Below are 23,782 nucleotides of genomic sequence, written 5' to 3' on the forward strand. Positions count from 1 at the left end.
TCACCAAACTCTTTCTTTTTACCCTCTGATGGTGGTGGGTTGCCCTCTTGTGTTCAGCCCACTTTAACATGGCATCTAATACCTTCATCCTTGGCCTGTACCATCCATGCCTCAAAGCTCGTAGCAGTAGGAGTGTAAGCATGCAAGGGTAGGGTCTGTCTGTGTCTGCGTGCCTGTGTTTGGTATAGTGGGTGTAGTCTTTGTTGGTCCTCGTCATTCATGTCGCTTTGCATGTCATTTAAATGTTGCCGGTTACTCTAAGTTCATGTTGTAAACCATAACTCTTGCTGACTGCTCCAGCAGTTTAGGGGTTAACTAATATGGAAGAACATGGGTCTTATGTGGTATATATGGTTCCCAGTTTTGGGTATATGCAAAACTTTTTGAATTTTCAAATGTTAACCTGCTGCCCTTAGCCAAGGAGCTAGTTTCATTTATGTTGAGTCTCCAGGCTTAGATAATGATTATAGTCCTACACAATAATACGTATCTTTCCTAGAGATGTACTGTATCGGTGTCTCGGAGGGGTCTTGGCAGGTTGAGCTGCTGTTGCAGTCGCTCTTTCTTTGGTTTAATATGCTTTTTTCCACTCTGGTCATTTTCCCCTGTGTCTGTTCTCATATCAGCTGGTGGAGGAGATCTGTTTTATACATTAATATAAATGTATTTTTTTATACAATCACTGTTTTTTTTTGTTTTTTTAAAAGCAGGGTTTCTCAACTTCAGTCCTGACGTCCGCCTGCACAGCTCCTGCTCTGACACACTTCATTGAGCTAGAATTTTAAGAAGCTAGAACTCCTGTAGTCCATCTGTTTCTCTGCATACTTTGTTAGCCCCCTTTCACCCTGTTCTTCGATGGTCAGGACCCTCACGGGGCCCCCACAGAGCAGGTACTATTTGGGTGGTGGATCATTCTCAGCACTGCAGTAACACTGACGTGGTGGTGGTGTGTTAGTCTGTGGATCAGACACAGCAGTGCTGCTGGAGTTTTTAAATACCTCAGTGTCACTGCTGGACTGAGAATAGTCCACCAAACAAAAATATCCAGGATTCTGTGACCACTGATGAAGGACTAGAGGATGACCAACACAAACTGTGCAGCAGCAGATGAGCTATCGTCTCTGACTTTACACCTACAGGGTGGACTGACAAGGTAAGAGTGTCTAATAGAGTGGACAGTGAGTGGACACAGTGTTTAGAACTCCAGCAGCACTGCTGTGTCTGATCCACTTGTACCAGCGCAACACACACTAACACACCACCACCACGCCAGTGTCACTGCAGTGCTGAGAATCATCCAACACCCAAATAGTACCTGCTCTGTGGGGCCCTGACCATTGACGAACAGGGTAACAAAGTATGCAGAGAAACAGATGGACTACAGTCTGTAATTGTAGAACTACAAAGTGCACCTATATAGTAAGTGGAGCCGATAAAATGGACAGTAAGTGTAGAAACGTGTCCACTTCACTTGTGTGATATAACATTTGTTGTTTGGATTTACCTCTTTAGAGTTTACAAAGACATCATTAAGAGATTCAATGGGTAAAAGCAATAAAAATCTTCAGTTTAATAACAGCAAAAAAAGGACAATGAGAAACAAAGGGGTCCAAATGTAGTAATGAGAATCGAGATAAAATATCACATTGAATTGAAACGTCACATTTTACTGCACCTTTTAGAGCTCGAATTGATCTACTAACTGAAATAAACATTGTGTATCTGCATAACAATTATGATTCTCATACATTTATGGACATGGTTTAAGGCAGTTTCATGAAAATGACCCTGACTCAGGTATTGGTCAGGGTCATAAGTTAATAATGTTGCAGGGAAACAGGTGGGCCTGTAGGATTGGAGTTTGGAAACTCTGATCTACACCAAAGTTCTTCAGTGTGGGCCACAGCTGCGCAGTGTAATGTGAAATAGTCTCTCTTTCTTATCTCATCCTTGCTCATTCTCTTCTTTGCTGAACCGAATTGAGACTTGCCATTTTAGCGAAAACATTAGCAAGCTACATACATCTGATTCAATTGAACAAGGAATCTTTATTCGAAGCAAAAAGAAGTGCTGTGGTCCACAGTTGGGATTTAAACATAGTAACAAGACTAATGGTTCCCAAGATGGCTTTGCGGTGTCCTATCTGTGCACTGTTGCCAGACTGCAGGACTAATGAGTGTTTGTCGTTATGGAACAGATGCAAAAGCTGGTGAAGGCAGCTAAGCATGGGACCAAAGATGGCCTGGAGAAAACTAAAGCTGCGGTGAAGAAGGGAAAGTCTTTCATTCGGACCAAGTCTTTCTGCCATGGTAGGGGCACTGCACAGTGTTTGCCTCATCTTTATACTCTTTTTCCTGTTTACTGTTTTCAGCCCCTCACATAGACGTCTTCACTTCTGCTGTTTAGTTCCAGTCCAGTGCTCAAACACCTGACTTGACAATCCGAACAAAAGACGTTTGGATTTTAGAGTCAGGTTTGTTAGCATGGGATTCAGATACAGATATTTTATTTAATGCTTGAGTATGCTTGGGTCCCTCAATCTGATTCAATTTCCAATCAATTTTAACATGAGATTGTAACAGTTTCTATGAATGTCACATTTGTGAGCATCTATAAACACATTTATAATATGCATTCATAAGGCATTATAAACATGGTTATAAATATTTATAAAAATGAATTACACTGAATTACACTTTATAGCCATGTTTATTATACATAATGAATTGTTAATATAATGCATTATAAGTAGTATTAATGACATGTTATACTGTCAGTGCCAAAGAAGTCAGTCCCAGCTTGGAGAGTGTGAAGTAAAGACAGATACAAAGTTGATTTACACCCGTGGACATCTAGCCCTGTGCTTTTCTTACCTAGCACTGTCACTTTAAATGTTACACTACACCACAGCAAACCAAGTACTCATCAGCCCCTCCCCTGAACCCGCTCTGACGTCACACTGAGCGTAAAGTTACTGTGGAGTGAAGGCCTGGAGAGGGAGAGGCGAGATAGTAGAGTGCTGTCATTTTAATTTGTTACCCTCACTGGTTCTAACATCAAGTGATGCTAATTTCTGCTAGCATTCTATTGGATATGCAGTGTTACGTTAGTGCCAAGCTAACGGTGGTGTACATTGACTTTCCCACATTGGGTAAAACACTGATGCAGCACTAGTTTAAACTCTGACATTTGAAGCCTGTAATGTGCTTTATTGTGAATGTTTTAGTGTTTCAGTAAATCCTTCAGTAAATACTTCAACTTGAAGCCTCACTCTTAACACTGGAGGAGGCTTTAGTACAGTACACTTCTCTTTACTTGCAGCAGACAAATACAGCTTGTGAGCTCTTATAATTTGTTATGAATATTACTTATAATGCATTATGTTAACAATTCATAATGCATAATAAGCATGGCTATACTGTGCCTTTTTATAAGTATTTATAGCCATGTTTATGATGCCTTATGAATGCATTATATCATGTTATGAATGTGTTTATAGATGCTTACAAACGTGACATTCATAGAAAGTGTTACCGAGATTGCTTTATTCCTTGGCATCTGGGAGCTGCCACAAGGCCTTCCTCCATAGGTGTAAACATGTACTTTAAGTGATTGGAATTGCTAAATGACATTCTGGTGCAGTCTTTTCTTGAAACAGTCCTTTATACAGAAATACTACCCTACCTAGCAGCTAGGGCTGGCACAAACGAGATTTTACAGGCTTTGAATAAGGGGTAGGCGATGTGACAAATATATTTTAACATGGTTTTTAAAGACATTTTCACAATACACAATACGTATCACGCACAGACATATTAAAAGCTCAGTGATTTTAGGTTTCACATAATGTACTGCAATAAGTCCAAATAAATAGGACTAACTGTGTTCTCTTTGCAATGAAGCAGGCAGCTGGTCATTACTCTTTAAGTATGGACGATATCCACCGTCATAATGTCCACCTCTGCTTTGAATTCTTGTTCTCAAACTCACCTTTTAAAAAAATAATCGTTACATTTCATAGTTAACCATAATTTTAAGTAAGCTTGTCACTGCAGTTCAAAATGCATCCAATAGGTGGCAGCAATGTATTATTAATCAGGCTGAAGTTCAGCTGCCTATGTGTCCTATATAGCTGTAGTTAGATATGTGATTGTAGCCCTCTTATTCATATACGGAGTCACGAAATCTAGATTCAGAGAGTTTAATAACTTAGAGATATTGTTTTTAGTCACCATCACAGTTTTATTGTATTTTCGAGTGAGTCTCACCTCCCATTTGAAACTGTTAGAAAGACCCTTAAGTTACATCAGGAAAGAAAACACTCACAATGCTAAACTAAACTGCACTGCATACATTTTTCCCACTTTAAACTCATGTCTGTGTTCTGCTGTGTTAGAGAGGAAGACGTCCTGCTTTGAGGAAGAAGAGTCCGAGCTCTTCATTGAGGTGGAGTGTTTTAATGTAGAGCCAGTGCTAGGCCCCGCCCCCGAGGGCCTCTCTCAACAACAGGTATACGCAGAGCACGTACTGTGCATGTATGCTAAATGAGCAGATTGATGCCTGACAGGACGATTGCACAAGCAGACACACATGTACACACAGCAGTCTCTCAGTTTTGCTCCCAGGCTTTTGTTTAACCATTTAGATGAACAGAATCTGAGTTCTCTTTGTATTTCCACACCAACAGGTGGTCAGAAGATGTATCCTGGAATCAATATTAGAGAGCGAGAAGAATTACTTGGAGGCGCTGAGGCGAATACTAGAGGTATCTTCGTGTCTTCATGGTGTTACTTTCCTGTCAATCCAATTTTTGTCAATCTGATTGAATGCATTCTGATTACAGATGAAGACTGAGGTGTTTAAATGCTCATTTTACTCAACAATCTGATGGAAAATCTCAGTTTTCATGCACACTACAAGTAATTCGATCCAAAATTGCATGCATGCGTAGAGAACCACTTAGTGTAGACGTTACCATGACAACAAACATCGCGTGAGTCCAGTCAGACTGAGACGAGCAGCAGTGCTTGTGTTTTTAATTCCTTTAAAATGATGTCAGACCAGGGAAAACGTACTTCACATGTACTTATTAAAGTAAGCTGGACGTCCGTCCCACTGACGTCTTTTAAAGATCAGATCATAAACTTTGTCTCCTCTGCAGACCAGTTTCTGCTCCGCCATGTTGGACGTTACAAACTTTTCCATTCCTTTTTCAAAAAGGTTCTATATAGAACAGTCTACAGCACATTCTCAGTCAATCTGAAGAACATTTTCTTGATGCAAAGGACTGTTTAATCATGCAGAGGGTTCTTTAAGTGTCCTTTGTTCTCTATAGAACCATTAACTTTACTAAAGAACTATTAAAAAAACCATCTTTTTTAAGTGTGACTGTACAGTAGTCAGAGCTCACCCTCATTTATTTCATTTACAAGTTAGTCAGTTTTCAGTGTTTGGAAAAAAGAAAACATTCACTGCTGTCGGAGCAAAACCTCATCTTAATTTTTGAGTTTTTGACATAATTTGTTTACATTATGTGTGAATTTCATGATCAATGGATCAAAAGAAACGACCCAGAATTGCTTGGAAAAAAAGTCTGGTTCCATTGACTTTCATTAAAAGTAAAGTATGTTTTTTCATTCTTCTGTAAAGTTACCATTTCGGAGATACAAGGTTTTGTTCTCACAGCAGTCATATATTAAATAGAAAATTACTCAGTTTACACAGTATTCAGAGTGTCCACACTTTTAGTTTCTTTTCAGGAGACTTTAAGAAGCGTTCAGTTTTTTAAAGAAATCTGCAGGCATGTTTTTTCACACCTCCAAAGTTCAGTCTTAGAAGCTGGTTGCATTTTCTGCTTCTCACAATCCATGCATTCCCAGTCACATTCAGTGATGTTGAGGTGTGGGCTCTGGGATGGTCAGCCCGTTGTTTAGATCTGTTTGATAAGTACAAGTATGTCTCGATCTTCTGAGCTGTGCTTGGGGTCATCATCTTGCTGTTGACTTCATTTCTTCCCAGTCAGACATTTTCCAGAGGGTGTTACATAATGTGTTTTTTTTTGGACTAATCGATGCTTCTGATGCCTTTTTTTAAAAAATAAATCATATATATCCCTTATACATCCCTTAATTTGCACTAAACCTCACAAATCCTCCACCATGCTTTACTGATGGTTGATGCTCATCACTAAATGCTGATTTTATACTTCTTGGAGGTCTTGGAGGCTTTCTGCTTTTTCCCCCTCATGCCAGGGGTCTTTAATTAAAATTCAGTAAGCTCCAATTAGAGAAAATATCGTCAAGCAAAGGTCCAGAACATCATAATGTCCAACTTGCATCTGATTCAGTGCAGTATACTATATACTGTAAGTAGTCTAGTAGTTATATCAACGTCTTATGTAGTCGACAAACTGAATGTCAAGTCAAATAAAGTACACTTCAGTCATATTTCAACACATTTATAGTCAGTTTTCTCTTTTTAGAGCACGTCATGTGAAATAACTTCCGTCTGACTCACTTTCTTCTCTGACTGCTGTTTCTCACCTCTTCCCTCCTCTGTGTGTGCTCACTCGCTCGAGTCTCAGTGCTCATCGTAATGCACAGGTCTGATTGGCTGAGTAGCGTCATGTGTGATATATTACAACGCATGCGATTGGTCTGTGAGTCTCCCGGGCCGCTAAAGTGGTACCATAAAGGCTAGAAGCTACGCCGGTTAAAATAGGACCACCCAGTCGAAATGAAATAATAGTTTATCGGTTATAGGTTCAGGTCCGCATAGGACAGCGTCTGGGTCCGGACTCGGACAGCGGTCCACCTATTAGTGGCCTCTGCCTCATGCTGAAAAATAAATAACTTCTGGCTGTTTTGACTGGAATCAGAATTTAACAAACTGAATTACTGAAGAGAACAGTGTGTTGTACAGTGTCAGAAACCACAAGCAAGTCTATTTGAGATTACATAACAGTTTGACACAGTTTGAGGCCACTGGATGATGACTTAGGCATGCAGTTTGCACAATGCTAACAGGTGGCTATAAGCTTCCATCACTTATTGGTGATAAACTCTCAAACCAGATTTAGGACACCAACCACATCTCTGAAATTTAGGATAAGTGGAAAGCTGTATAAATTTTGACGTTTGGCTAAACCATCTCTTTAAGTCTTCTGTCTCTGTTTTCTGTTGCAGCAGTATGAGAAGCCTCTGCTGGAGATCGAGCCGCGGATGCTGAGTGAGAGAAAATGCAAGATGGTGTTTTATCGCGTGCGGGAGATCCTGCAGTGTCACGCCCTGTTCCAGATCGCGCTGGCCAGCCGAGTGGCCGACTGGGACAACCTGCAAACCATTGGAGACGTGTTTGTGGCCTCGGTCAGTTCTGCATAGAAAAGGGGCTCGATTTTCATGGGAAAAGTGAAACACGCACACATTCAAACATCTGTCCATATCCAGCTGTGCAGCGCTTAGTTTGTATATTCAGAGCTCTCTGGAGAGCTCTGAATGATCGTAGCGCATTAGAATTGCCGGAATTCACAGTAATGTCATTATTACCTGCTTTGGAGAGCATCTTCCATTATTCACTCCTCATCTCCTATGGTTCACAACAATAGTGCCTTTTAGTTCAAAGAATGTTGCTCAATATGAACTCTTCTGCAGCCAGCAGAGATGGATTTCTATCACCCATGCTTCAGGATTACTTGTAAAAGGGACTCAAAGGCAGTTCAGAGTTGTGATTCAGTGACAGGTACATTATGCACTGCTTTTTAAAACTGAAAAACCTGTTGAGCACCACACTTAAAGCCTGATCACATCATGAAAAACAGATGCAATTTATAAAATACTGGAAGTCTTTTCTAGAATTTGGAGAATGCACAAAGAGGAAGGGAAGTGGAGTTCTCAAGCAGTAGCAACAGTTAACCCTCTACTGCACGCATTATGAGAGCAATTTAAAAAAAAATCAGTTAATCTTTTCTTGCATAAAATCGTCCTTGATTTATTTTTTCAGACCTGGTTATTAAATTCAAGAACATTAAAAAAATAATAATGTGTGCAGGGGTTCTTTCAGAGTATGTTGTCTTGAAGCAACAATGGGAAGAAATGAAATAGAGTTGTGTTCCATGAAAGTTTAGATCTGGCTTGTGGCTGGCTGAATCCATTCCACTGTCGCACAATGTTGCTTCTAGACAACAAACATATTTCTGCAACATCTCGCAACAAAAAAATTGACACTCAGTGTTTTAAAAAGAGGTCTAAATGCTCCCACTAAGAGATATTATGACCAAGCACATGCTTTTTTATTGACTTACTCAAACATTTCCCTTTATTGTTAACCCTATTGTTGTCTTTAAATATGTATAATGTTATTGGAAAGTGAGGAAAATGAGTTTGTTGCCCTGAGGCAGAATCGTGCAATAGAGGATTAATTTATCATTTTTGTTTTAAGCACTGCAACTACGTCCAAATGTATTAAAAAAGGCTGTAAATGAACAGGCTAGAAAACACCAAGATATACAAAAAACAGCTTTAAAGAGTCGCTGAAGTACTTAGTCATTCCCAGACTTTGTTACTGACCACCATGTCTTTTGTTTAACCTCTGCGTTTTCATAATTGCTAGTTGTATAAACTTTTGTGCTCTGACACAAGCAAGACGAGCTGTTCTGCCACTATTATGATGCTCATTTTATGTGTGTTTCATGACTTCAACCCTGAATCTGATTGGTAGATTGTTTTTTAATGCATCTTTAGTGCAGAAAAGTTGGCTGGCTTTGAATGAAGATTTTATGTGGCTGTGAAAGACAGCGTTAACTTGTATGTGGTTGTGAATGTGTTTTTTTATGTGTAAATAGTCCTTTAGGCTGCTAAATGTGGATCCAATTCAGTCTCATTCCATGTAATTGTTTTTTACCAAACTATGTGCACAGAGTCATTAAGTGCCTTTTAAAAATGCTACATTCTCTCACTAACCCTTTTGCTTTTTTTTGGAAAACCACAGTTTGCTTAAAAGCTTTCTTAGTAGTTTTTTTTTCCCTCAGTTGAGTATTTTGGAATCTTTGGGTTTCTTGTTAAGTTAATTCTATCCTTCCTGAATTTACACCGTACAGCTTTTTAGCTTTATTGTAACTTTTCTTAATATTTCTTTATCTCATTCCTCCTTCCTCAGTTCTCCAAGTCCATGGTGCTAGACGCGTACAGCGAGTATGTGAATAACTTCAGTACGGCTATGGAGGTGGTGAGAAAGGCCTGTGCTTCTAAACCCTGCTTCTTGGACTTCCTCAAGGTCAGAGAAACATACATGTGCTTATAAATCACTATAAGAGTATTAACTGTGCTTAGGTACACACAACTATGCATAAATGGCTTTTAAATAAAGCTGTGTGGATTGTTGTGGATAAACCAGTGTAACTTCTTAGCCGTTATGACTGCGCTTGGTTCCTTGACAGGCAGTCACATGGTTCAGTTTCCTAAAAAACTGTCCAAAAAGTTGATAATCTTTGAATAGCGCCTTAATGGAAGATATGTTGGATGAAGCCCTGATCTGAACCAGAGTTCTGTTTTACCTTGTTTTGTAATGCAGTGAACACCAGTGCTTATTCTGTTCATGGCACATTAATGGTAAGTCTCTCTGTGCATCTTAATGTCATATAATAGGGGTAGCCAATATGATAACATGATAGGGTCCTTTCAATAAATGACATCACAGAAGCTTTTCTCAGCAAACTGTGGGTATTGTCACCACGCCCACAACATTTGTTGTGTTTTATTAAAAGGAGATTTAGAAGCAGCTCTTAAGTGATGTATATTTTAGGGCCGAATGATTTGGGGAAAATATGAAATTGTGATTATTCTGAGCAACGCTGTGATTTAAATTGCACTTATTTTCTAGAAGTTAAGCGCCAAGGCTGTCATGAGGAACGGCTTGATGCATGAACAATGCAATTAATTCCAATATAAAAAAAAATCTAATCTAAAAATAATTATAAAAGAATGATCTTTCAGACCTACTATTGATCTAAGATCTCACCTCATTGTTAATCGTGATGACGCCAGGATTCCAAGAGAGAAAAATTGTCCCTATTTGAAATGTAAAAGGATAAAAAGATTGTAATCATAATTTTTGGAAGCATTTAGTTAAACATGCTCAGTGGATTGTGTCTGTTCCAAATTATCAAACATTTCACACCAAAATATCATTATGATCATGAAAATGTCAAGTGCTATTATATTTTTGCCATATTGTCCACTCCTGTCATAACTCTTGCTGCAGCATGGTACTGACAGGGGCTGTGTCCCAATTTAGGGGCTGCATCCTTCAAAGGACGCGGTCTACGAAGGCTGAACTGAAGTGAGACGGATTTCCTGTTTGCGTCACAGCACCGCTGTTCCTGCCCTTACCGCTGCATCACGAAACGCTGCTCCTGTGAAGTTCTTTTAAAATTCTTTAAAGACAGAGCCAGAAAGTTAGATTTTAGTTTTTTATTTTTTCATTAATTAGAGCTGGAGATGCTTCTCTTTCTCAGCTGCTTGCTCTCTAAAACAAAACAAAACAAAACATTAGCGTTTTGCTAAGTTTTGCTTCAGACGACATTGGCTTTTTTTCGCCTTGGTATCATTAGCTATTCGACTCAGTTTAAACCCAATACTCACATTTAAAGTGTGTCCTCAGCCACCATTTGCTCCTCTGCTGATGTTCTCAAATCCTCCCTGGCACACAGTGAACCTCAGGATATGTTGGCTGGCAAAGGATCCACCCTTTGTATACTTCTTTGCCATGGAAAAGGAGGACACATTTCTCGGCTGCATATGAGCCTTTGAAATGGGACAGCCTAGTCGCGCCGCTGTGACGCAGTCAGCCTTCAAAGCAGCCTCCGAAGGACGCAGCCCCTGAATTGTAACACAGCTATGGTTACTGTCTTGAATAAAGATGGCAGGTCATAACGATACCTTCTGACTTTGTCTCCCAGCAACGTCAGGAGTGCAGCCGAGATCGAGTCACACTCTACGGCCTTATGATGAAACCTATACAGAGGTTCCCCCAGTTCATTCTGCTCCTGCAGGTATTACATACAGACACCCACACCAACCTCAGCTCTGCATTACAAACCTGGGGCCAGATTCTCAGAGCTAGTTCTCCTGACCCTCTTAGCCTAAGACTGCTCTGTGACCAACTAATGACCTTCCACATGCCTCATTCTATAAGAAGGATCGGTAGTCATGGTGTAATTCTTCAAAGACTGCATTATAACTTTTTTGTGTTTTATTCATTTTCCTGATGTCTGTTTGTGACATTTGTAATGTTTTATGTACCAAAACAGTCATAATTCATTGATACATGACCATTTTTCAACCTGTTTATACCGTTTATTGTTCTTTTTCTCTCTCTCTCTCTCTCTCTCTCTCTCTCTCTCTCTCTCTCATCAAAAAGGCTTGTTACATGTGTTTAAGACTGATATGTTAATGAGCTCCGTTCTCATTGGATACCCTCTATTGGGTCTCAGAAAGCAGTCCAGGCTGAAACACTCTGTATAACTTCAGTGTGAATGGGTGGAGCTAAAATGCAATGGGCTGGATATGCAAATATATGTAAATTAACCAGCTTATGTGGCATCAAAATATGAATTCCAAGCTGGCTGTGGAGGTTTAATTTTCCAGTATGGAGTGTTTGGACTGTTAAGTAAATGGTACATTTTGAAACTTTAGCAATATTTACCTTCTACCTCAAACAGTTTCATTTAAAAGGAAGGAAAATTATTTTTTCCATGATATGGACTTTTTAAATGTGGCTGTGTCAGCTGTTTTGCTATATGCAGCTAGAAAAGAGGGTTCTTCAAGGGTTTTTTAGTAGAGGAAATGGTTCTTTAGAACCATGAGTTATATATAGAACCATTTCATGTTTTAATGGTTCTTTGCAGGGGCTTTCGAGTGGCACAACTGTCTAAGCGTTGGCGCTATCATCAGGAGATCGCAAGTTCGATCGATCCCTGGTGATGCTACAGCTGTCTGTGGCCAGGAGTCCAAGATAGCACAATTGGCCTCGCTCTCTGAGTGGGTAGGATGGCCCTTCATCTCCCCCTAATCACTCAGCACGATACTAGTCAGCGCAGGCATCTTTTAGCTGGCGTAACAGAACTGGCGATTAGTGTTCTCCTCCAAGTGTGTTCAGCTGTCCAATGACGTTGTGTTAGCAGCAGTTCGAACAGATGTAGTGGCGCTTCACAGGTCTCGGAGGAAGCCTGTGTTTGCCTTCACCCTCCTAGCACTGGTGGTATTGCATGACTGGGAGAGTCCTAACTATACGACTGCATTGGGAAGAAAATTGGGGAAAAAAATGGTTCTTTGCATGGTGAAATGATCTTTCAGATTAATGGAGAATGTAATGTATATGGTTTATAGCATTTTGAAGCATTTTGGTACAATATAGAACCATTTTCAAGCATAGAACCATAAACAACACATTCTCTATCAGTCTAAAGAACCATTTCTGTATGCAAAAAAAATGCATGTGTATACCAGTGTGTATACCAGTGATAGACAGTGTTTCAGTGTACACGCAGCCAATTGGAGGAGAGTGAAGAAGCCCACATGGTACATCATTGCCCTTGGCTCAGTGTAAACAGTGCAGACATTTATTTTACATTATTCTTTTAGTTTTATATGTGTGCAAATTGTTAATGCCTGATTATTTAGGCATATAAATGCGTAACTAAATGGGAAAAGATGGCAAGAACTTCAGTACAGTTAAATCAGAATGATCAGACAAGTGCAATGGATAATTTTTCATTATTTCATATTATCATTTATGTTGTATTATAACAGTTCATTATGAACTGTTATTGTAATTACTTTCTTCTGTAAAGGACATTGTTACCTGTGCTTTTTAAAAAAGCGATATTTAATTAAAATCTTCATCCTTTTTTTTTACTGTTATTAAGCAAAGTCAGCATTACTCTAGGCTAAATTTAAATATTAATCTTTTGATGGCATTTCAGTTGATTTTCAGTGTGGTTTACAGTAAGTGTGAGTGTTCTCTTCACAACATTCTGTCCTGGTTTCATCCAGCTAGGGCTGCTCTGAGGTGATCCTAAATTTCACTACTGTCACACCCACAGATAAGTGAAAAAACGGCACCTGAAATGTTTAGAGAAGCTGGAACAGCCAGTTCTTACCAAGGCTGGGAAGGTCTGATGGTCCTTGTGGGTTATGTCGGTCATAATTTCTTTGAGAATCCATCCTCTGGCTTGGTTTCCTTATTACATCCCAAGTGTATAAACTGCTGAAATTTTACTCCCCTCTTGTGCTGGCTGATAACATCCAGCAGGGGGAGCACATTCCTTACTTTCCACCATCAGGCTTTACATTCAGATATAGTTTCATTCAGTTAGTTTTCTAATGAGGTCTGACTGTTTCACCATCACAAGTTTATATATTGTATATAAACCTCATCAGTGGTGTGTGGCCTCTTGCTCCATGTGCAGGACATGCTGAGGAACACTCCGGTGGGCCATGCTGACCGACTGCCTCTGCAGATGGCTCTGACTGAGCTGGAGACTCTGGCTGAGAAACTCAACGAGAAGAAGAGAGAAGCCGACCAGCGCTGCGAGATCAGGCACATCGCTAAGGCCATGAACGAACGCTACCTCAACAAGGTACGGGGGGAATCCGGGGTCATGGAAAGCTCTCCTGAAACCGGCTTTGCGGTCATTGTTTAATATCATTGAGGTTCAGTTTGCCTCCACATGGGAGTATGTCCATTCCAGCTGTAGTGAGGTTTGCAGTGGTTTTGGTTTTGGGTTTGTGTGCAGTGGAATCTGATTGGTTTTAAGTAGAAATGGCACAATAACATATTTACTTTTCTGATACCAGCACCTATATTGAAACCTTCAGTATCAGCCATTACCAATACTGATATTTCTTTTCTTTTAATACTATTATGCTTCAAAATGAGCCATTTTTAAGTGAAGCATCATCTAAAAGTGGCCTAACATGGACTATTTCAGGCTAAATTTGTTGCTATTTCCCTCTGATACCTGATCCAGCATTTTCTGCTGATATGAGCCTGATACTGATACCTGGTATTTGATCGTAGTCATCTCTAATTTTGGGCTTGCCTCATGAATGACTGACAGCTGTACCCTTTGGAGCATTGTATTACTTTGTTGTAAGGAAATAAGTAGCATTTATAGTATTTAGCAGACACTGTTATTAGGGCTGGACAATATGACTATGTATATCATTATCATGATAAATTATGTCACAATACAATAAGCTTTTCCAGAACATGTTGTGAGTATCATCAGTACTTGTAGAACACTGATCAAATGCATGTTTCATTATAAAGAGAGCAAAATTAGTCTCATTTAAGTGGATTTAGTGCAACACAGTGTGCTAAATATTGCATAAAATCATGTTCACAGTTTTTGATAGTATTTTGTAAAATGTACTGCTGGTTCTGTTTTTTTCTCTGTTCCAACTGATCACATGTCTGGAAAAATAATTCTGACATTTGAAAATTTCTTGAAGTATCGCAGTATTATATTTTTGCCATATCGCCCACCTCTAGCTCATATCCAGAGTTCAAAATACCCTTGAGCTAAGACACAGCTAGAAACAAATCAGTGCTGATACCCAGATAGAAAGATGCACCATACAGGAATTTGGACATTACAGAAGTGCAGTACAAGACATTTCAAAGTGCTACATTAGTGTTTGTTTGAAAGCTTCTCAAAGAGGTGGGCCTTCAGTCAGCGCTTGAAGACAGCAAGGGACAGTGGCAGTTTGTTCCACCACCTGGGAGGTCATCGAGAATCCAAAGCTTTGTGCAACTTCAGACAGAAAAATCTATGAGTCCTCAGTGAGATGTCAAAAATCAGGGAGAGGACCTGCAGTTCCAGGGATGTATAGCAGCTTCGTCTTGCTGGGATTCAGTTTCAGGTGGTGGGCTGCCATCCAGGTAGTTTCACAGGGCTGGACATGATCTGGGGGACAACCATGAGAGATTTTGGGTGGTAACAATAAATATATATTTCTCTGACAGAGTAACATGTTGGCACATTGTCCAATGAGGGGAAAAGACCTTGTGTAGAAGATGACGAGTTTCTACCAGCATCCAATGTCGGACCGGGTAACGCAGGGGTCGGCAACCCAAATGTTAAGAAGAGCCATTTTGTCCTTTCAGCAAAGATCGAACAACCTTGGTAGTCATAACATTTTATGCCCATTTTACCATCTTGGCTGTAAATGTGTCTCAGTATGTGCTAATGGGTTAGTACAGGCTAACGCATTTAACATACATGAAAATGCAGACTTACTTTGCTCTGCTTTAAGCTTTAGCTCAGCTATAGCTGCTTTTCTCACATCTCTGGCAGGAAACTTGTCCAAAAGTAGAAAAGCTTTCTTGTAAAAAGTCTCTCAACGTTTGATTTTTATGAGGCTGAAGTCAGCATCTACTTCGCCAGCTTCTTGTTCAAATTTTCCCGTTCCACCTTAAATGGTGCCTGAGGTGCCAGAATGTAAAATTCGAACAAGAAGCTGGCGAATGAGAAGCTGACTTCAACTTCGCCACTTTTTACTGTTTGACAGTTTCGTACCAGAACGTATCAGAAAACCAGCTGGAGTGATTACAAACGCAAGTAAGTCCACTCGTCTCCAAATTATCGATGTTTAAATCTTTCTCTTTGCCGTTTCGTTAGCTACTAGCTAGGCGAGATTGTTGTCTGTGTTGCTATGGTGACCAGCAGTCTGCACACCAATCTTCAGGGTTAAAGGGTGAATTAGCAGTTCTACATTAACTCCAGCGTTTAAGACCATTTATTGTTAAAACTGTGCTGAACGATCAGCAGAGCTTTATTTTACTGTAAAGGAGGATTATTTTATTTTTACCTACAAATCTAACTTTTGCTGTGGAGCCACAACAGGACAGTAAAAGAGCTACATGCGGCTCTGGAGCCACATGTTGCCGACCCCTGGGTTAGCACGTTAGCTCGTTAGCTCATCTGGAAAGGCAGCTTCCTGTACTCTTGCAAGATAAAAACCTGCAGATTTCTCTCAGCTATTACTGAATAATAAAATCAAATTTGAACCCGTGCTATGATCTAAAAAGTACACCTACAGCCAGCTGTATGCCAAATTTTGCTGGAGACCACTTTTCTCCCCTTTCTGTTTTTTTTTCCCTGGGGTTAACTGGGTATTCGTTTTCTTACAGATACTCAAATATCAAAGTTAGTGGGAATGCACGTCTCCCATTATAGTGTTCTGGATGGTAAAAGAGCAGGGTTTAGAGGAATTAGTGGCAGGTTTACTCTTGTTTTGCCTCATTCCAACACTAAAAGTTTAGCAAGTTGTACCCAGACATGTTTTCTTGTTACAAGGTCACATCTGCCCCCGTGAGACTACCATCCAATAAGGATATATGGTAGCCAGACATGCCGAGATGTGACTGGAACGTGGGTGTCAAAAGGTGGGAAAGAAAAAGATTATTTGGGTATCATCAGTATAGCAGTGGTAGGAGAAGCCGTGAGAGGATTACATCAAATTACATCAGCAAGAGGAAACTTTGCTCATACTGAAGCTGGTAAAGGTCCATTTAGCACTGAGATGCAGTAAGATCAGGCTGTTTTCTGCTAGCCTTCATTTATTGTTTGCCACATCATCAGTCCTAGGTAAAGTATTCCTGGAAACCAAGACTTTCTGGCCTTTGTTCATTGGCTCCTGTGTGTGTGTGTGTGTGTGTGTGTGTGCGCGTGCCTTGCTGATGTCCAGATTTGTCATTTGGCGAAGCGTAATCCCAGCAGCACAGAATGCCTATAAAGAGTCTGGCTGTTCTCAACCTTTTCCTGCTCTAATTAATTTCTCTAATTAACAAGGATTCAGCTTCAAATAAAGCCAGCATGCAGGATTTAGAAGTCCCCATGTATCCTGCACTCTGCTCCTGCTGTACTAATCTGTAGGTGCTGTGGTGTATTTAGCAGGGCTGTGTGCATTGGCTGCTGGGATGCTGCACATATTTGAGTGAATTTCTCTCCAGGGGCGTCTGGTATTCAGACATTCATCAGCTCGTGCGTCTCTCATGGCCAAAACAGCTGTGCTGCTATGTTACGTTACACTGCCTCTGGCCTGAAATCAGCACCCTCACCTGTGTGTGTGTGTGTGTGTGTGTGTGTGTGTGTGTGTTTGTCATATTTGACCCTAAAGAAGATTTGTTCCATTTAAAAAGCAGTGCATTTTGTTAGAGCTAGAGGAGTGGACAAAACAAGCTTTATCTGAATGTCTTTAGTACTTTCAATAATTCAGTATCAGTGATTTAAACAAAGGCTTCACATGAACCTCAACATGAAACTGCATTCCACAGTGATGGAGTTTCAGTGCAGTTTCCCGTTTTCATCACCGACATCCAGTGAGAGCAACAGCGACTGCATGTTCCAGCCAATGAGTATATCATGCATATCAGATGTGAATCATTTACCAAACTGTTTCAAAGTTAGAGTTCAAATGAACCAGACTTTAGACTAAAATCCTTTTTCTTTGAGTGACTCGGTTCTTTTAATTATGTTTATTTTATTAAAGGAAATAATTATACATTCCATTTTGTCGCTGTCAAAATAATCATAACACTACCGAAGCTTTACTAAGTGTTTCAGGCGTGACCGTTTGACAGGTTTAGCTCATTTTGAGCAGAACTCAGTACATGACTAGCAGCTTTGAACAATTGTGAACATCATAATTTTCATTAAAACACAAAAACATCACTTAATTGCAGGAAATCTATGTGTTTCAGTACTGATGGTTCTTAATGTTCCACGCTGATTTACCAAGTTTGGGACACATTTACTTCCGAACGATGGGATCCCCTCGCTCGCCATGTGGTCATGAGGGACAGGGATGCAGTCACTTCCTGCTCTAAAATGCAGGGCTGTGGCTAAAATAAGACCCCGCCTATGGAGTTTCAGTAGTCTGTTTCAGTAATGACATGAAAATGTTGGGCAGCATGTTTTAAATTTCATGAAACTCAAAAGATCTAAAATTTTCAACTTCATTTTAAAAGAAAGCTAAAAGATCTCTTAAGAGAAAGAAAACCTTGAAAGCAAAATACAAAAAAATAAGAAATTTACGTATTAAGACCGCAACCTCTCAGTAGAAAACACCTTACAAATGATGATTTTGTACATATTTAGCTTATTAAAATTTCATTCAAATATATCATGATGTCAGTTTTGTAAATACCTAAGATATGAATACGTAGTTGTTTTTTTTTTTTACTGTGGGACCGCAGTTCGAACTAATTCGGTACAGTAGTCCATGTACCATATTATCGCTTTTATCTTAAAAATGGTGACTTTTTAGGAAAAGAAAGAAAACATTATTAACTTGTAATGGAAGTTAATGCAACAAGTTTACTTTTCAAGCAGTTTTGGACCTTTTTATTGGTCTGTTTGTTATTAAATGAAGACACACTTCAGACTTTAAACACTACAGTAGAAAAAAAAGTGCCGTTAATAATTCATCATGTTAGCACGTTTATTTTAGAATTTAAAGAGAATGTTTTTAACTTCACATACGCAGGTGTGCAGTTTACACGTTGTATTTGGATGCTACTGCTGCACCTGTACCAAGATATTGTCAGTTAATTATACATTAATTATTGAGCTAAGTGGCCAGCTGACCCTGGCTATCAGTGTAGCAGTTTATTTGATTGGTGTTATTTAGAGACAGAACTGTTTTTATTTTATTTATGAGTTTAAAATGCCAGATTGGTCCAGATCGGTAAAGAGCAAAGCAAGATGTGATGACGTGCCTAGCCAGAGACAAAAGCTTTTTTTTTTTAAACTGTCACCCTTTAAAGTGGCGTGCTCTGCTCTCTCTCTCCTTCATATCGCAGCTCCTGAGCAGCGGCACCAGGTATCTAATCCGCTCAGATGACGTGGTGGAGACAGTGTATAACGACCGTGGTGAGATCATCAAGACTAAAGAGCGACGACTGTTCCTCCTCAACGATGTGCTCATGTGTGCCACGCCCAACCTGCGGTAAGCATACAAGCAGACCCAAGCACAGACCTATAGCTGTCTCTGCTTCAGCTGTCCTCGCTCCACGTGCACAGGCCCACTATGCCATGTCACTTAAAGTCTTATCAGAAAAAGAGGTGTCACGATAGCAACATTTTGGTAGCCTGTACATGTGCATGTAATATGCGCAGTGTCCAGCCTGCTGGGACACTCAAATCTAACCCTAGAACAGCTGTTTCTTCAGTTCCCAACTGTAGCTTTAATCAGTCTTTCCTCTGTGCGGTCAGAGCAGACATCGGTTTGATTTCGCTGCAGTAGCACAGCACAGATATTGATCCTGTCTTTGACTTCTAGTGTCAGTGAACTTCATCAGAGGCACAGGGTCTGTTGTGCATTTGGAGTGTGGTACCAGCTGCATAACTGACTCACTGTAAAATCATCCACAGTTACAGTCTGTGGATTTTATCTCAGAATAACTTTGTGTCAGCTGTTTGTGCCGTTTACTTATAAGTAAGGACCCTTTATGCTACACTTCAGTTCAGCTTTAAAAATGCTGAAACATACAGCTGAACATTACAACGTTTTGCAGAAATGCCGCTGTGATACAGACAGTGTTCGGACTATCAGTGCTTAATCATATTTACAATTGAACCTTTATACTGTACAGACTGTACGTGCCATTAAAGAAGAACGCACAGTGCCACTGATGCGATGTGCCGAGGCTGTGCAGTAGTAAAAGTTTTTTGAGTGCTAATAGCTCCCCCTGTGGTGAGTCATCCTGCTAAAAGTGAGAGAGTGAGTGAAAGAAAAAGAGACACAATAAAGGAAGAAAGAAAAGGAAGGAGAGAGAGAATAAACAAAATACAGAAAGAATGAGAAAGAATAAAAAGGAAAGAATAGAAGAGAAAGAGTGAAAGAAGGAGAGAATGATTGAAAGAAATGAAAGCAGAAAGAATGAAGAGAAAACGAATGCCAGAAAGGTGAAGAAGAATGAAAGAATGCAAGCAAGAAAGACAGCATGAGAGAATGACTGATAGAATGAGAGAAAGAATAAATGAAAGAAAAAGATAAGAGAGAAAGAAAGAATGAAACAAATAATGAATGAAAGAGAGAGAATGAGAGTATGAAAAAGAAACAGGGAATGAAAAAGAAGAGAGAAAGAATACGAGAGAGAATGAAAGAGAAAGGTTTAATGAAAGAGAAAAAATGAAAGCGAAAAAGAAAGAGAAAGAATAAAAGAGAGAGTGAAAGAATGTTTGATAGAATGAGAGAAAGAATAAATGAAAGAATGAGACAAACGTTGAAAGAAACTGAGAGAAATAATGAAGGAAAAGCAAAAAAAGAAAGAGCCTATGATCTGCTTTGCATCTAGAAAGGTAACTTAGTGGTTACTTAGTGGTAGCTTGTGGTTCTTTTAGCAAGGCTATAGAAGAACCACTTTTGGTTCCCTAAAAGAACATGTCAGAAAAAGAGATTTGAGTGTGAAGAACCTACTAAAGCTATAAAGAACCTTTATTTGATACCAATATAAGGGATCTTCCTAGAACCTTTCATGAATTTTTTCAAAGGTTTTTCGTTTTAGTTTTTCTCGTACATCTTATTTACACAAATGCTTGACGAACCGTGGGTTAAAAGGTTTTAAGGCATTGCACAAAGAACCCTTTTTGGCACTGTTTATTTTTCAGAATGTACTAAACTCTGTACTACAAAAAATTGAACTTTCCTGTGTGGATCAGTAAAGTTTACTTAATCTTATCTTTCTCTTCTTCTTTCTCTGTCTGTTCTCTCTGTCCCTCGCACTGGCTCTTCCCCTGTCTCACACCCCACGCTGACCTGTCTCTTCCCTTCCCTTCATCTCCACATCCCGTCTCTTAGCTCTCCTCAGGAAGGTGTAGGTGGTGTTGTCAGTGCGGCTGTTCCTTCGGGTCAGCGGTTCCTGTTGAAGTGGAGCGTTCCTCTCAGCCTGGTGGAGCTGGTGGAGTTCGGCTCCTCAGAGGAGATGGGGGACTCTGCTCGATTCCCTGCCCCTCACTCTGGAGAAAAGGTCGTCATTAACGCCAAGCCAAGTGAGTCTGAGTCTGTCACGCAATCACTAACAGTACAGATACACACAGTCAAAAGTTTAGGCATCTCTGGTCATATGATTTATTATTTTATTTTTTTTATTTAGTTCACATCTTCTAGAGAACACAGTTCTGCACACTTTAATACACACTTACTGTTTATTTGCAGAAATTACTGTAAAGAAATTCATAAACACATTTAAGCAGAATCATGTCGCCTTTTTTTGGATCATCTTGGCTCATTTTATGGAGGAAACACACATTAGCTTTGAAATGAATGGATTGTATATAAAAGGGCTTTTATTTCTATATTGGGTCACATAATATAGAGGTAAATATCCTCAAATGTGAGGATTTTCTACACTATAAGCTCATAGTTTCTTTTCAAATCAACAGTAAACACTGCAAAAATGGTCACTCCTGCTTTGGTGCTGCACTTCATATACGTTTACTCATGATGTGACATCTAGATTGTAAGTAACCTTAACCCAGGACATGTTTGCATTAAGTCAGTGTTGTCATTTTATAACACCCAGCAGGACCCTTTTCCTACCGAGTCTATATAAAATGCAGGGAACGAGAATGTTAGGACTGTACTCTGAATGAACAAGCAAATGTTGGTGTACCTTTTTCTGGTGTTATTGAAATGATGAAATGATGATTAGGCGATGTAAATCAAATAACCCCACATTTACACAAACATTAACATCCATTTAACCCACAACCCCAGTTCCACAACACAGCCAACTCACACAAATACAGAAAGAGAGAAAAAAAATAGATTTGAGTCCATGTGGGCCTGAGGCCTCACTCAAGAGTCCCAAAGTGTTATAAAAAAAACAGTCAAACCAGTCCTTTTTGGAGAGACAGAGAAGAGTGGAAGCTGGGTGATAACGAGTGAATCCCATGGTAGAATGTCCATCACACCCCTTTTATTGAATCTTCTCAGGTTTGTCCTCTTACATGCCTCTCGTGTCACCAGCAGTTCACAAATAAGCACCAAAAAGTCCTTCTGCAAACAGAGGTATTTTTAAATGAATTTACAGCTGAAAAACTGAAAATATGGCCTGCTAACATAAACCTTATCTTTAGCATAAGCCTCAAACAATCCTCAACACGATGTTTGTACCCAGCACAAAGTTAAGAAAAAAAACATTCAACACCTACTGGATGAGAAGGGAATGTAAGTTCATCAAACAAAGGACTGTGTAAGTTGAACAGCAGGGGCTTCTCCACAACAACAGAGGCTTGTTTGTTGGAGTCTGGACTCACCATGCTGCTCAGCTTCTTCTTTGCCACCATTTTATGGGATTCTAGAAGGATGGATGTATAAAATTATATCACCTCATAACCAAACCCAAAATGCAAATACTGGAACAGGAGGTAAATCTGGTACAATTTTTTGGCAAAATTGTTTTAGGGTTCTAACTAAAGTCTGAATGTTCTCACTGTTTGCTCTTCTTTGGGGAAAAAATGTGGTGAATGTTATGATCTTATATGCAGCGCTGGAAATAACGCATTACTTTGTAATTCCACTACTTTTGGCAGTAATGAGTAATAAAACTAATAATAATGGTTGTAATAATAATATAATAATACATTTAATATATTATTAAATAATATTTATAGAGCACTTTTCATACCGGTGGCAGCTCAAAGTGCTTTATATACAGGTGAAAATGTTTTACAGTAATAGACAAAAAAATCTAATTTAAAAAGAAATACATTGAATTTTACGTGATTAAATACGTTATGTATCTAATTATTAATTACCATTTCAAATTAAATAATGCAGTTACAACTACTGAAATTTAAAAGGGCTCGTTACTTTTGTCTTGCTTGAAAATATTAATGGACAGCTGTAGACTACAGCAGACATATGCAGCCTGTAAGTAACAGTATTTATCAAACTCGCTCTTGTGACTGGATCACCTATCAGGATCCTGGGAAAATCTGCTTTTAGTTACAGTGTTACTGCTACAGTGGATTACATTACAGGAAACAATTTTATAAATAGTTTTATTTGTAAAGATATTATAGTTTTTCTTACTTCTTATTGCTTTTATTTACTTTTTCCTTTGTTTTCATTGCATATTTTATTGCTGTTTTATCTCCCATTTCTTATTTAAGCCTTTATTTGTTTTATCTAGAAATGTTCTTTGATCACGTAGTCTTGTTAGTCTTGATTTGTTTTTATCGATAACATTTCATTTCAACTTTTTCAATTCCTATTTAACGTGCTCAGCTACACTGTAAATGAGGGTCACCCTGAAGGTACTTGAGAGTCGAAATAAAGGTTGATTTGAAGTGTAGTGTTTCACATTGAAACAGGTATTGTACATGGCTGTTGGACTATATATATGGACTGTGCTCATGGGGATGACTGCCAAACATCAGCATGTGTGTACATCTGTTCTGCGTTTCGTTCATTTGTTTCTCTGGCTTTCATTTCCTGTTCCATAGGTAAATCACCGAATGTGCCTCAGGAAGAAATTCACGTTGTGCTGTAGGCTGTGGTTGAACATTCACACTGAAATGCAGTGTTGGAAAACAGTCTTAGCAATGGCTTTCAGAGACTTAGACGAAGTTTTTGTGCTCTAAGAAGGATTCGATGTTTACATATTGGAGAGAGACAGGACTCGGGCTCTTCAGTACTTTTTTGGTATCAGCTGAATTACTGCAGTACTGCTAGGTTCTGACAAAATACTACGTCAATCAGTACTAAACTGC

The 23,782-nt window shown here is 39.4% G+C and overlaps 1 protein-coding gene across 4 annotated transcripts in view; it reads left to right on the plus strand.

Annotated features, from left to right (window-relative positions):
- arhgef10 (Rho guanine nucleotide exchange factor (GEF) 10) overlaps window positions 1–23,782 on the plus strand; it is a 153,032-nt gene that overhangs the window by 52,083 nt on the left and 77,167 nt on the right. For 3 of the 4 annotated variants that reach the window (XR_005008541.1, XR_005008543.1, XM_036593312.1), the window contains 9 exons: window positions 2,198–2,309; window positions 4,397–4,509; window positions 4,688–4,765; window positions 7,185–7,364; window positions 9,154–9,270; window positions 10,955–11,047; window positions 13,466–13,636; window positions 18,865–19,010; window positions 20,865–21,055. Coding sequence is in view for 1 of the 4 variants with exons in the window: in XM_036593312.1 (XP_036449205.1) it covers window positions 2,198–2,309; window positions 4,397–4,509; window positions 4,688–4,765; window positions 7,185–7,364; window positions 9,154–9,270; window positions 10,955–11,047; window positions 13,466–13,636; window positions 18,865–19,010; window positions 20,865–21,055 (1,201 nt within the window). In the remaining 3 variants the exon portion in view is untranslated. The remainder of the gene's footprint in view (window positions 1–2,197; window positions 2,310–4,396; window positions 4,510–4,687; window positions 4,766–7,184; window positions 7,365–9,153; window positions 9,271–10,954; window positions 11,048–13,465; window positions 13,637–18,864; window positions 19,011–20,864; window positions 21,056–23,782) is intronic. The other variant, XR_005008542.1, reaches the window with a different exon arrangement.

The sequence above is a fragment of the Colossoma macropomum genome, unplaced genomic scaffold (genome assembly GCF_904425465.1).
Source record: "Colossoma macropomum unplaced genomic scaffold, Colossoma_macropomum, whole genome shotgun sequence".
NCBI lineage: Eukaryota > Metazoa > Chordata > Actinopteri > Characiformes > Serrasalmidae > Colossoma > Colossoma macropomum.